At 37.5% G+C, this 14,952-nt stretch overlaps 1 protein-coding gene and 1 long non-coding RNA gene across 10 annotated transcripts in view; one reads left to right on the top strand and one right to left on the bottom strand.

The window, feature by feature from the left end:
• The window catches only part of LOC140188807 (uncharacterized), an 84,022-nt gene extending 83,581 nt beyond the window's left edge, over positions 1 to 441 (top strand). The window contains exon 4 of the long non-coding RNA XR_011883396.1: positions 168 to 441. This is a non-coding gene — a long non-coding RNA (uncharacterized lncRNA). The remainder of the gene's footprint in view (positions 1 to 167) is intronic.
• The window catches only part of ubr4 (ubiquitin protein ligase E3 component n-recognin 4), a 216,145-nt gene that overhangs the window by 1,712 nt on the left and 199,481 nt on the right, over positions 1 to 14,952 (bottom strand). For all 9 annotated transcript variants that reach the window (XM_072245454.1, XM_072245455.1, XM_072245456.1 and 6 more), the window contains 6 exons: positions 9,072 to 9,185; positions 8,829 to 8,971; positions 7,664 to 7,789; positions 6,557 to 6,751; positions 6,254 to 6,478; positions 873 to 963 (listed from right to left, as the gene is read on the bottom strand). In XM_072245454.1, coding sequence (XP_072101555.1) covers positions 873 to 963; positions 6,254 to 6,478; positions 6,557 to 6,751; positions 7,664 to 7,789; positions 8,829 to 8,971; positions 9,072 to 9,185 — 894 coding nt within the window. The remainder of the gene's footprint in view (positions 1 to 872; positions 964 to 6,253; positions 6,479 to 6,556; positions 6,752 to 7,663; positions 7,790 to 8,828; positions 8,972 to 9,071; positions 9,186 to 14,952) is intronic.

Raw genomic sequence — 14,952 nt, 5'->3', positions numbered from 1 at the left:
TGTGTGTTTGAGTTCAAAAATCATTTTCTTGCTGATGGTTTGTGAGAAATAGGCAGTTAGACAATTCAGAACCGTTTTGGTCACTGCATTTTCAAGCATTGAGGCTTGCAGATGTCAGAAATGGCTGGGAGTGAAAATGAAATGATTTCACTACTTTTACACGTTAGGAACTACCAAGATTTGAAGGAATTGACTATCACCTTGAACGTTACAACGAAAATGACGACTTGGAGGATGCAATCGTCGAAAGGGTTGGATGAAGGCAGTCCATTTACAGTGATTTTGTTCATGTACAGTCAATCAAAAGAACACGGCAGTACACACCGGATTAATTCCTCCATTGATAACTATTAGGAACTAATACAGTTTTATAGTATTGTATTGATAGTGTTCTAATTTGTTCTGTTTTTCATTTAAAACATAATTTGTTACTCAGTTAAATAGTAGTTTGTCTTTTTTATACCATTTTAATTATTTCCGTGAAACATGAGCTAATTGGGACAGCCGCTTAATTGGGCCAAAATGTACTGGTCCCGATGTATTCCAAATAACTGCAATCCACTGTACCAATAAGTGTATGATTAATATGCTTGAGCAAAGGATCACAATTCTATCATAAAAGTATCCTCATCCCAACCTCAATTATTCAACTCAAACACCACTGACTGTATTTCCAGCTTGGTGTTAAAACTGTGGAAACTAGATTTACTTCCACAATAATTTTTATGTTACAAAAGCTTTGTTCAGAGTAACTGATTATTCCCATGCAAAAAGGTAAATCACAAAGTTCTGTCACTAGGATGATCAAATTTAGTTCCACAAAGAACAGGCAAAGTTGACATATCTGGTGCCTGTACCAACAAATATCATACCTTGAAAATACCATAAATAAGGTCCACTAATCCCCAGCAGAGCAGTGCAGGCCGGTACACAGAGTATTCCTTCACCGTCTTGTCAGATAGTCTGAAAATTCATAGTATTTCATTAACAGAAAAGATTACTCCAAGAGATATAATTTTTAATATTTGTGCTTAGGAGAGAAGCATTAATAGAATTGATTCATGAAGTATCCCTTAATCTTTGGAAGAGGTTTAACTAACATAATCTGCATTGGCAGTTGGGTGATCTTTTTCCTTGCAATCTCTGGGCTTCAACTAGAAGTCACTAAATGTAAGTATTACAGTCAATTCAATTACTTTGATAGGCAGATAGTAAAAACCAAATAACAAAGTGAGGTTATGCAATAATAAAATTTTCCATTTACATCAGCGATACTTCTGACACCCTTCAGAAAACTGAAATCGAACAGTTTCCAGTCTCCAGAAGGACAGCCTGAGGGTTTTTATTTTCCAGTGAACAGAAGGCCCTATATTCCCTTCCTTCACCGGTGGGTAGAACCTTTGCCCATGTGTTTGTGAGAATACGTGAAACCTCAGTTTTGTTCAACTCAGTCCACACACTAATTTTCTTTCCTGGTATAGCCCTGCTACATCAGGCTCTTGTCTTGTATCATTTTTGCTGCCAATTACCACATTTTCAAATGGTCCATTCCTGACTTCTCCCTGCCCACTTCCGGGGATAGGCTAAAAACCGGTAAGTACTGAAACATCAGACTGGCCCAGCTAACTTGACAATTTCTCCCATTCCTCTTTCTATTCTTGTAATCCTGACAATACAATTTTCCATACCAGCAGCTCATACAAGCCTTCTTTGGATTTTCTACTGCTACTTCCTTCTGGCATAGTTGAGAGCTGTTGGTATTTGCAGCTTGCTGTTTCTTGCACACTGGTTGTTGGTCTGGCTCGTTGGGTACGGTCTATTGTATTTCTTGTGTTTACCCACAAGAAAGTGAAAGCATATGGAAACATATATACACTTTGACAATAAATTCTTTGACTTTGACCCTGGACTTAGCAATAAATTCAAAATCTCATATAATCAGCACTCCAACACTGGCATTGCAAATTTCCACTCTAGTGTTCTTCCTCAATTCCTTTGGGGTTTTCAGAGCAGTGCTTTGCATTTTATTACCTTGCACTACCATTCTTTTTATTGTTTTCTCCTGTTCTCCACCCCATTAATAGTCTCTGCCCCTCTGACACAGCTCGAGTGGTGTTTCCTACAGCTCAGACTACTTTGCACTGTTTGTCCCCTTCTAATTAATCTTACTTATCAACCAGACAGCTTCATAAACAGCTGATCACAATGACAATTTTTGGCCCCACCTCAATCAGGTATCTTTTTTATTCTACTCTTTCCCCACCATCTCTGCAACTTAACACAAACTGGTTTTCACTTCATTCTCAAACTGTTGAAGAGTCTTCAAGCTGAAAAACTCTTCTTTCCTCAGTTACGAAGCCTTACAGCATTTTTTATTTCAGATATCTAGCATGTAGTTTCTGAGTTTCATATCTTTATAACTAAAGCCATAAGACAAACAGTGGCATGCAAAAGTTTGGGCACCCCGGTCAGGATTTCTGTTACTGTGAATAGCTAAGCGAGTAAAAGTTGACCTGATTTCCAAAAGGCATAAAAAGTTAAAGATGACACATTTCTTTAATATTTTAAGAAAACTTATTTATTTCCATTTTTTACAGTTTCAAAGTAGCAAAAAAGGAAAAGGGTCCAAAGCAAAAGTTTGGGCACCCTGCATGGCAGTACTTAGTAACACCCCCTTTGGCAAGTATCACGGCTTGTAAATGCTTTCTGTAGCCAGCTAAGAGTCTTTCAATTCTTGTCTGGGGGGATTTTCGCCCATTCTTCCTTGCAAAGGTTTCTAGTTCTGTGAGATTCTTGTGCCGTCTTGCGTGCAGTGCTCTTTTGAGGTCTATCCACAGATTCTCGATGATGTTTAGGTCGGGGACTGTGAGGGCCATGGCAAAACCTTCAGCTTGCGCCTCTTGAGGTAGTACATTGTGGATTTTGAGGTGTGTTTAGGATCATTATCCTGTTGTAGAAGCCATCCTCTTTTCATCTTCAGCTTTTTTTTTTTTTTTTTTTTTACAGACAGTGATGTTTGCTTCCAGAATTTGCTGGTATTTAATTGAATTCATTCTTCCCTTTACCAGTAAATGTTCCTCGTGCCACTGGCTGCAACAAAAGCCCAAAACATGATCGATCCACCCCCGTGCTTAACAGTTGGAAAGGTGTTCTTTTCATGAAATTCTGCACCCTTTTTTCTCCAATCATACCTTTGCTCATTGCAGCCAAAAAGTTCTATTCAAAAGGCTCAAAGGAACATCTAAACAAGCCTGATGCATTTTGGAAAAAAGTCCTGTGGACTGATGAAGATAAAATAGAACGTTTTGGCCGCAATGAGCAAAGGTATGTTTGGAGAAAAAAGGGTGCAGAATTTCATGAAAAGAACACCTCTCCAACTGTTAAGTACAGGGGTGGATCGATCATGCTTTGGACTTGTGTTGCAGCCAGTGGCACAGGGAATATTTCACTGGTAGAGGGAAGAATGAATTCAATTAAGTAGCAGCAAATTCTGGAAGCAAACATCACACCATCTGTAAAAAAAAATGCCGAAGATGAAAAGGAGGATCGTTTCTACAACAGGATAATGACCCTAAACACACCTCAAAGTCCACAATGGACTACCTCAAGAGGCACAAGCTGAAGGTTTTGCCATGGCCCTCACAGTCCCCCGACCTAAACATCATCGAGAATCTGTGGATAGACCTCAAAAGAGCAGTGCATGCAAGACGGCCAGGAATCTCAGAACTAGAAGCCTTTTGCAAGGAAAAAATGGGTGAAAGTCCCCCAAACAGAATTGAAAGACTCTCAGCTGACTACAAAAAGCATTTACAAGCTGTGATACTTGCCAAAGGGGGTGTTACTAAGTACTGCCATGCAGGGTATCCAAACTTTTGCTTCGGGCCCTTTTCCTTTTTTGTTATTTTGAAACCGTAAAAGATGGAAATAAAGTTTTCTTGCTTAAAATATTAAAGAAACGATGCCTTTTGGAAATCAGTTCAACTTTTACTCACTTAGCTATTCACAGTAACAGAAATTTTGACCAGGGGTGCCCAAACTTCTGTAAGAGCAGAATTAGGCCCACTGAATGTGCACCGCTATTTGATGATGACTGATTTATTTTCCTTCTCAACTCCTGTCTTCTCCCTGTAACTTTTGACACCCCTACTAATCAAGAACCTGTCAACTTCCACTTTAAATATACCCAATGACTTGACAATGAATTACACAGATTCACCATCTTCAGGCTAAAGAAATTCCTCTTCATCTCCATTTTAAAGAGACATCCTTCTAATCTGAGGCAGTGTACTGATTCAACATATGAACAAGACCGTGAAAGTATAGATCACATAGAAGTCCATTATTTCAAAGCTTACTAAACTGGAAGTAAAAAACAGTCAACATGGATTTGTGCGTGGAAGGTCATGTTTGACAAATCTTATTGAATTTTTTGATGAGGTTACTAGGAAAGTTGAAGAGGGTAAAACGGTGGATATTGTCTATATGGACTTCAGTAAGGCCTTTGACAAGGTTCCACACGGAAGGTTAGTTAGGAAGGTTCAATTGTTAGGCATTAATATCGAAGTAGTAAAATGGATTCAGCAGTGGCTGGATGGGAGACACCAGAGAGTAGTGGTGGATAACTGTGTGTCAGATTGGAGGGCGGTGTATAGCAGTGTGCCTCAGGGATCTGTACAGAGTTCAATGTTGTTTGTCATATATATTAATGATCTGGATGATGGGGTAGTAAATTGGATTAGTAAGTATGCAGATGAGACTAAGATAGGTGGCGTTGTGGATAATGAAATAGATTTTCAAAGCTTGCATAGAGATTTAGGCCAGTTAGAAGAGTGGGCTGAAAATGGCAGATGGAGTTTAATGTTGAAAAATGTGAGGTGCTACATTTTGGTAGGACTAATCAAAATAGGACATACATGGTAAATGGTAGGGCATTGAAGAATGCTGTAGAACAGAGGGATCTGGGAATAATGGTGCATAGTTCCCTGAAGGTGGAATCTCATGTGGATAGGGTGGTGAAAGCTTTTGGTATGCTGGCCTTTATCAATCAGAGCATTGAGTATAGGAGTTGGGATGTAATGTTGAAATTGTATAAGGCATTGGTAAGGCCAAATTTGGAGTATTGTGTAGTTTTGGTCACCGAATTATAGGAAAGATGTCAATAAAATTGACAGAGTACAGAGGAGGCTTACTAAAATGTTGCCTGGGTTTCATCTCCTAAGTTACAGAGAAAGGTTGAACAAGTTAGGTCTTTACTCTTTGGAGCGTAGAAGGTTGAGAGGGGACTTGATAGAGGTGTTTACAATTATGAGGGGGATAGATAGAGTTGACGTGGATAGGCTTTTTTCCATTGAGAGTGGGGGAGATTCAAACAAGAGGACATGAGTTGAGAGTTAAAGGGCAAAAGTTTAGGGGTAACATGAGGGGGAACTTCTTTACTCAGAGAGTGGTAGCTGTGTGGAACGAGCTTCCAGCAGAAGTGGTTGAGGCAGGTTCGATGTGGTCATTAAAAGTTAAATTGGATAGATATATGGACAGGAAGGGAAAGGAGGGTTATGGACCGAGTGCAGGTCGGTGGGACTAGGTGAGAGTAGGAGTTCGGCACGGACTAGAAGGGCCGAGATGGCCTGTTTCCGTGCTGTAATTGTTATATGGTTATATGTTATATGTAAACATTTAGGAGAAGTCCTTTTTATAAGCTGGTAAGTATTTAAAATAATCTATGGAGTAATAGCTATGCACTTGCAAAATTTAAAACAATTTAATCTCATGCTGGAAGGTAAAGTAACAGAGATATAGACTTAAATAGGAGAGACATTTACTGAAGAAAAAGCTCCTAAGGCCCAGGAATTCCTTCTGACCTTTTACTGTATTGATTTCTATGTTTCAAAACAAAAACAATGCTTACGTATAAATTAATATAATAAAAATTCCCCATACAACCTGAAGAACCAAGGAAACTTGAAAATTAAGATGTACAAAAATATCAGATGCTACTGGAATGTAAGCTGACTTGTTTGACTCAAGACTGATGATAACCTGGTCTTTCAAAAGATAATGGCCAAATCAGTTTCCTCAAAAAATAATGTTCATCTCTTTAGTAGACATAAAAACCAAATTAAAAACAGCATAAGTAATTAATGGATATGTTTGAAATGCTCTCTCAAAAAGCACATTTCAAAGTTGATGAGATCTGTAATGAAACAATTGTTAGTCATGAAAGCACAATCTTTGTTGACTATATTTGTTTTCTTACTTGTTGGAACCACCAGGCGATGCTTTCCTTGCTTGGGCAGTGACCAGGAGACGTTTTAGAAAATCAACACGAACAGCTTTCCATTTCTCGGGTGGGAAAACGTGCAGTGCCAAGACTGTAAAATAATTTGCTCCATCCACCTCAAAAGCATTTTCAACCCATTTCTCCTTTGGCTGTTCCAAGAAACTTTGTAGATTTTTCTCTTCTCTTGACGTTGCCCGTGTCCTGTCATTTGATCGAACAATGTCATTATATATTGTTACAAAATGGTGACAATTCAAATGAAGACGTTGTTGTACTTACGTGTTAAGGACATAGAGAACTGTGTGCATTATGTAAGGGATTAGATGGATGTTGCTCTCTCTGCCTCCACCACCAGTATCAACACTAAATGACTGTTCCATTGCAAAACGCAGGAAGAGTAGTTTAATATCATGAACATTTAGTTGGTAGGTGGGTTCACGCTGGCCAGTGCATTCTTGTAAGTAGGTGTTGTGTCTGAAATATGAAAGTATAGTACACTGTAAAAGAACTTCATTGTCATGCCAAACACCATAATTAATTTCAGGTAGTTACAGGACAGAAGCCAGTCAATGGATTTATCAAAATCATGAGCCACATAGCCTAACTAAAACTGCACACTATTCTTAATAACAATATTCCTTGAAGAGCCATTGTGGTGGCATTCTTACCAATGAGAGATGTAGTTTCCTGAATACACATTCTGACAGGCACATTACTGCAGTATTAAGGAAAGTGCTGTTATGTTTGGAGGTTCCATCTACCTCTAAGCCTTTAGCTGCTATTGACATCATTTTATGGATAGGAATATTCCCCAAAACATAATTCATTAGCCATCAAGGAATCTTATGAATGGGATGAATGAGATTTTGAGTGAAAATTAGCTACCTCTTAAATTTTCCCAAAAAACAAATTATATTTTAAAATAATCTAAAAAGCTCTGAAGCCAAAATTATTTAAGGTACTTTATTACGTATGCACTTTTTCTTTCTTTTGCAGGAAACCATTTAATTACATTCAAGCGTGGTTCAACAGAAGGTTTGAGGTGGAATATTCTACTTATATTGTGTGAAGACTTAAACCTCTTATTCCATCTGTTACATAAATTTATTCTCTAATCAAAGTCCAGTCATTTAAAAGCCACAATTTAATAGGTATACTCTGCATATTATTTACAAATTACGAATTGCCTTTTATTCTGAATGGAACTGTATTTGCTATGTGTCTTTCAACCTTTTATGAATTACTGCATTTTGCACAAACTTCAGCACGATTTCCCAAATGTAGCATAATCAGAAAATTTCCATCACCTTTCTTATATTCCTAATTTTATCATATTCCAATTTAATTCCAGGGAATATTTCAGATTGAAGATTTTCACAGCCTTACCTTGCCAAACATGTAGCAAATGCAGATTCTGGTACATGTGGACCCCACACAGGAAGCAATCCATTACACTTGGTGTTTGCATTTTGTAACGCAGCGCTTTCCCACTCCTCTCGACCACGTGCCAACCTAAAAGAATTTATTCACGAAAGTCAACCAGATCAATATTCACAATAAATTACTGAAATCAACCTCATTGATCTAGTAAATTAATTCACGAATGTGACGCCTTATCCATAATTAACTCTTACAAGTAAAACTGTATCATTATGGAAATGAAAAAAAATCTTAAAATTGGTTTCAGGAGATGGCACTTGCAATTAATTTGAATTTAATTTGTTCCAGGAAGCAAATAAACAGAAGTTTTAAAGAGGATAATTTAAACAGAGTATTACTAATTGCTGAAAAAAAATCTTTGGCCAGGTTCTATTCTACTTGGAAAATGGGAAATTATTTTATAATTAAATATAAAGCCACACCATTATGGACCATCTTTCATAAGATGGAACAAAAGTTCTTTAAAACACCAGCAAATAATACTCTACCAATGATTATAAAGAAGAGTTATAGAGATGTACAGAATCTAAATATTTACTGGAAGATCTTTTTTTCATCTTTAACTACTTGGGGCAGAATTTCTTATATTGACCATCTAGGGTCAGAGGAGACTTTGGTACAGCACAAACAATTCTCTGCTCAATAATTTGAACAAGAAACCAGCTGAGGTCCCCTAACAAAATCAATTCTCCCTGTCCAATTAGTGACATAGCTGCTGAGCTAATCAGATCTAGGTACAGGAACAAAAATTGCTAGGTTAAGACTTTAGGATCATTGCATTATTTGAATAAGTGTTTTTATTTAAACTATATTATTTCAGAACAGATCTGTTGCTGCAGCTGTGGTGGATTTGAAGGCTGTAGTATCAGTGCTTTCCACAAGGTTTCTACCTCTACAGCTTGGAAATAATTATCTGTTCTTTTGAATATTTTAATGGATTTTTCTTCCAGTACTGCTAATCAGACACACCAAATACACAGAAGTCAGGTACCAATCTTTCATTTGCACCTTTTTGGTGGTGAACTTCTACCTCCCTTACCATCGGATGTAGTTCTACAAAACTTACGATATGATATCAATCTGGCGTGGGAATGAGAAAATGTAAAATTACCTGACAGCAGCAAGATGACAATCATAGTGGACAATATTAAAATGTGAGACGGTACTGTATCCCTGCTGTTTCCGTGGTTTGTTTTCGAATTCTTCAATTGCAACACGCTTTGTGAAGGTGTAAATCCCCAACACCTTGGTTGGCTACAATAGAGATGAAGAATCATTATTTTTTTTTTACTGTAAAAAGGGTGACTTCCACACCGTGAAACTGTACTGTAGTTACTTGACAAAGTTGGCTTACCTGAAATTTATAACCTTCACGGCAAATGCAGCAGGTCAAGCCTGGTTCCTCAATCAGTTCTTCCATCTGCTTCAGTAATGTTGTTGTGGTGACCACCTGGCCTTTCTCATTCGTCTGTTGGGCAAGAAACAAAATCATGAGAATTATCATAGTGATAGTGTGTGTAAAACTTTTGTAAAATAACTTTACTTGCCCAATTTGACAGAAGGGACTGTATGAAATTGCAGTTAAAAACACCTTTCCAGATGCCCCAAAGCACATCAGCAACTAGTTATTTCTAGTCAAATCAGCAATGAAATGAAGGACTATTTAACGTGTTTCAGTTACATGAATTGTGCAATAAATAACTCATCTACTCCACAAAGAGAACTGCAGGATATTTACATCCTTTTGAAAGGTTACAGGCTCATTTGAAAATCATCAGTCCTGATGGTTAGCATGGATCATATGTCATGAGGTTTGAACCCAAAATCTGAGTTAGAACTGACGTCTATGAAACCAAGATGCTCTTCTGCTATATGATGCCTGAGTTTCTACAACTCCAAGCTCCATCTCACTTCCCCACATACATTAAGTGGTAATAACAACAATTAAACAGGCACTGCCCTTGATAGTCAAGATTCAAAATCCTGTGCAGAAATTTTTCCACTTCTCACTTCTACATTGATTGACCTCGTCCACTGAGACTATGAATCCCAATTCAAGCCTGAAAAATCAGCCTCTGAGCATCAGCCTTGCCATGCCCTCCACAAATTTTATTATGTTTTTATTTTATTGAGATATAGTGCAGAGTAGGCTCTTCCGACCCTTCCAGCCGCACTGCTCAGCAACACCCGGTTTAACCTGAGCCTCATCACGGGATGAGTTACAACCTACCAACCGGTACACCTTTGGAATGTGGGAGGAAACCAGAGCACTTGATGTGGACATGGGGAGAACGTACAATCTCCTTGCAGGCAGTTATGTATTTCGATGCGATCACTGAGTACGAGCCCACTTTGCTTAAATGAAGTTAAGAAAGGCACAGTCATGATGCAATTTCTTTCTTGCAGCTCCAGTGTTCAGTTCTGGGATCACTTTTACTTGTGGTGCATAATGATAATTTGAATGTAAATGGTCTCAACTTCACAAAACAAATTAAAGGGCAGCTGTAATAAATCACACTCAGGACTAAAGGCAAGGTGCAAAAAATGGAGAAATGGGAAAATGCTCCAGTTGGAATTCAAAGTCGATTCATACTAATCAAGAAGATGAGCAATAATAGTAGAATGGACAGAACTGTAAAAGCAGACTCATAGGATTTAAAATTAGCATCACCATTGTAAAAAAAATCCCAAATTAAATGGTATGCAAATTATTAATTGAGATATAATTTTGAATTTACATAAAGCTCAGTGAAGTGTGATTTTGGACTCCTTGAACTTGGGACACTGAAGTAATATACGCTCAGACATGTTCATCGTGAGGATATATCACCTGTTATTGACTGAGGGAAAGACCATTTAATAATAGGTCCCCAAGTATGGGCAGGGACTGAAGATTGCCGCACCAGAAGTGAGGACCAAGAAGGTATGGACCAAGAGGCACAGGAGAGCTTACAGGACTGCTTTGAATCAGTGGACTGGACTGTATTCAGGGAGCCATCTTCGAGTCTGGATGAGTATGCCACAGTTGTCATTGACTTCATTAAAACCTGTGTGGATGAGTGTGCACCTACAAAAACTTACTGTACATTCCCAAACCAAAAGCTGCGGATGAACCAGGAGGTTCGTAGTCTGCTGAGGGTTAAACAGGTGGCATTCAAGTCTGGCAATCCAGGTCTGTACAAGAAAATCAGGTATGACTTGCGGAGGGCTATTTCAAGAGCTAAGAAACAATTCTGAGAGAGGTTGGAGGCGACATTGGATGCACGGCAACTCTGGCAGGGTTTGCAGGACATTATTTCCTACAAAGCAAAACCCAACATCAGGAATGGTATTGATGCTTCATAACCAGACGAGCTCAATGTCTTTTATGCTCACTGTGAAAGTGAGAATAAAACCACAGCTATGAGGATCCCTGCAGCACCTGGGGGCCCTGTGATCTCGGTCTTGGAGGCCGATGTCAGGCCGTCTTTCAGGAGGGTAAATCCCTGAAAGGCAGCAGGGCCTAATAGAGTACCTGGTAAAGCTCCGAAAACTTGTACCAAAAAACTGGCAGAGGTATTCAAAAACATTTTCAACCTCTCATTACTATAGTGGGAAGTTCCCAGCTGCTTCAAAAGGGCGACAATTATACCAGTGCCCAAGAAGAGGAATGTGAGCTGCCTTAATGATGAGTAGCACTCAAATCTACAACGATGAAATGTTTTGAGAGGTTGGGCATAGCTAGGATCAATTCCTATCTCAGTAAGGACCTGAACCCATTGCAATTTGCCTATCACAATAGATCTATGGCGGACGCAATCTCGATTTTTCTCCATGCAGCCTTGGATCACCTGGACAATACAAATGCCAATGCCAGGATGCTGTTTATTGACAATAGCTCAGCGTTTTAACACCATCATTCCTACGGTCCTGATCGGAAAACTACGGCACCTGGGCCTCTGTACCTCCCTCTGCAACTGGATCCTTGACTTCCTAACCAGAAAACCACAATCTGTGCAGAATGGAAACAGTATATCCACCTCGCTGACGATCAACACTGGTGCACGTCAGGGATGTGTGCTTAGCCCACTGTTCTACTCTCTCTACACCTTGACCGTGTGGCTAGGTGGAGCTTAAATGCAACCTAGAAGTTTGCTGATAATAAAACCATTGTTGGCAGAATCTCAGATGGTGATGAGAGGGCATACAGGAGCGAGATATACCACCCTGTTCAGAAGTGCCGTAGCAACAACCTTGCAAGAACTGATTGTGGATTTCAGAAAGGGTAAGACGAAGGAACACAAACCAATCCTCATAGAAGGATTGGAAGTGGAGAGGGTGAGCAATTTCAAGTTCCTGGGTGTCTTTTTAAATCTTTTTATTGAATAAGTATACAGAAAGGTAAGCCATATAGGCACTAATACACTGTTAGAATATAAAAAAATTACAGGAGATATTAATGCAAAAAAATGATACAATGTAATTTAAACATAACGTACCAAGGTAACATAATAGTATACTAATTTTTATATATATCAATAGAGAAAAGGAAAAAAAAGCCCCCCAAAAAAACCCACCGTGCAACTAACTAAAAGCAAAGCAAAGCAATGGGCTAACTTGAAACCAAACAGAGTTAAAAAACTTAAAATCACGTCCTCAATCCCGACCTCCATTAAAAACAGTAAAAAAAAACAAGAAGGGTATATATTACATTAAATGAAAATATTGAATAAAAGATCTCCAGGTCTGTTCAAATTTAAATGAGGAATCATAAAGATTGCTTCTAATTTTCTCCAAATTCAAGCATAATATCGTCTGAGAAAACCAAAAAAAGGTCGTTGGAGCATTAAGCTCTTTCCAATGTTGTAAGATACATCTTTTCGCCATTAAAGTAAGAAATGCAATCATTCTACAGGCTGAAGGAGAGAGATTACTGGAAATTTTAGGTAGTCCAAAGATAGCAGTAATAAGGTGAGGAGAAATATCTATATTCAATACCTTGGAGGTAATATTAAAAATGTCTCTCCAAAAGTTTCCAGAGTAGAACAAGACCAAAACATATGAGTTAAAGAGGCTATCTGCCCCGGACATCTATCACAAAAAGGATTAGTATGAGAATAAAAGCGAGCTAATTTATCTTTGGACATATGTGCTCTATGAACAACTTTAAATTGAATTAGGGAATGTTTAGCACAGATAGAGGAAGTATTGCCTAATTGTAAAATCTGCCCCCAGTCATCCACGGAAATGATAAACCCCAATTCCTGTTCCCAATCTACCCTAATCTTATCAAATGGAACTTTCCTAAGTTTCATAATAATATTATAAATCATAGCCGATGCACCTTTCTGACATGGATTAAGGTTAATTATAGTATCTAAAATGTATGTAGGAGGAAGCATTGGAAAGGAAGAAAGTATAGTACTTAGGAAATTTCTAACTTGTAGATATCTAAAAAAATGTATTCTTGATAAATTATATTTATTAGATAATTGTTCAAAAGACATAAGGGAACCATCTAAAAATAAATCCAAAAACCGTGAAATACCCTTAGTCTTCCAAATTTGAAAAGCACGATCCGTAAAAGAGGGAGGAAAAAATGTTACCTAAAATAGGAATCGCTAACCCAAATTGATTAAGATCAAAAAATTTTCTGAATTGAAACCAAATACGTAAGGTATATTTAACTATCGGGTTAGATACCTGTTTAAGGCGTTTCAAATCAAAAGGAAGAGAGGAACCTAAAATAGAGCCAAGTGTATAACCCTGAACAGATTGTAATTCCAATGCTACCCATTTAGGAATGGATAGTATATCCTGGTCAAGTAACCAAAATTTCATATGTCGAATATTAATTGCCCAATAATAAAATCTAAAGTTAGGTAATGCTAAACCTCCATCTCTCTTAGTTTTCTGTAAATGTATTTTACCCAGTCTCGGGTTTTTATTTTGCCAAATAAATGAAGAAATTTTGGAGTCAACTTTATCAAAAAAAGATTTTGGAACAAAAATTGGTAATGCCTGAAATATATATAAAAATTTTGGCAAAAAAAACATCTTAACTGCATTAATACGACCAATCAAAGTTAAATATAAAGGAAACCATTTAGATGAAAGTTGAATAATATGGTCAATTAAGGGTAAAAAGTTAATCTTAAATAAATCTTTGTATTTACAAGTAATTTTAATCCCAAGATATGAAAAATAATTATTAATCAATTTAAATGGAAAGTTATGATATAAGGGAAGTTGTTTATTAATCAGGAAAAGTTCACTCTTACTAAGATTTAATTTATAACCTGAAAAAAGACCAAATTGTGCTAATAGCTCTAAAACAGCAGGGATGGATTTTTGGGGATTAGAAATATATAAAAGTAAGTCATCAGCATAGAGTGATATTTTATGGGACTTTAAGCCCCGAGTTATCCCAGTAATATTTGGAGATTCTCGAATGGCAATTGCAAGAGGTTCTAATGCAATATCAAATAATAAAGGACTAAGAGGACAACCTCGTCGAGTACCTCAAAAAAGAGGGAAAAAAGGTGAGCTTAGAGAGTTAGTACGGGCCGAGGCCACAGGAGAATGATGTAACAGTTTAATCCAGGATATAAATTTTGAGCTAAGATTAAACATTTCAAGCACCTTAAATAAGTGAGGCCATTGTACTCTATCAAAAGCTTTCTCAGCATCTAAAGAGATAACACACTCAGGAACATTTTGTGAGGGAGTATAAACAATATTTAACAGTGTGCGAATATTATAAAAAAAAGTAACGACCTTTAATAAAACCCGTTTGGTCTTCCGAAATAATAAAAGGAAGTACTTTTTCTAATCTATTTGCTAATAACTTAGAAAAAACTTTAGAATCAACATTTAATAAAGGTATTGGTCTATAAGATGCACATTGAGCAGGATCTTTATCCTTCTTTAATATTAGAGAGATTGACGCTCTATTGAAAGATTCGGGAAGTTTACCAAGTTTTAATGAAGCCTCAAAAACCCTACAGAACCAAGGGATTAATGAAGGCGCGAAACATTTATAAAATTCTACGGTAAACCCATCAGGGCCAGGAGCTTTCCCCAAATTCATAGAGAAAATAACATTCTTAATCTCATCCGTGGTAATGGGAGTATCTAACATAGAAGACATATCCTGTGAAATCTCTGGGAAGTCTAGGTTATCTAAAAAATCATTCATATATTTAGAATCTCGAGGAGACTCTGATTGATATAAGGAAGAATAAAAATCACAGAAG

The sequence above is a fragment of the Mobula birostris genome, chromosome 27, assembly GCF_030028105.1.
Source record: "Mobula birostris isolate sMobBir1 chromosome 27, sMobBir1.hap1, whole genome shotgun sequence".
Taxonomy (NCBI): Eukaryota; Metazoa; Chordata; class Chondrichthyes; order Myliobatiformes; family Myliobatidae; genus Mobula; species Mobula birostris.
This window is presented reverse-complemented; position numbering and strand designations above follow the sequence as displayed.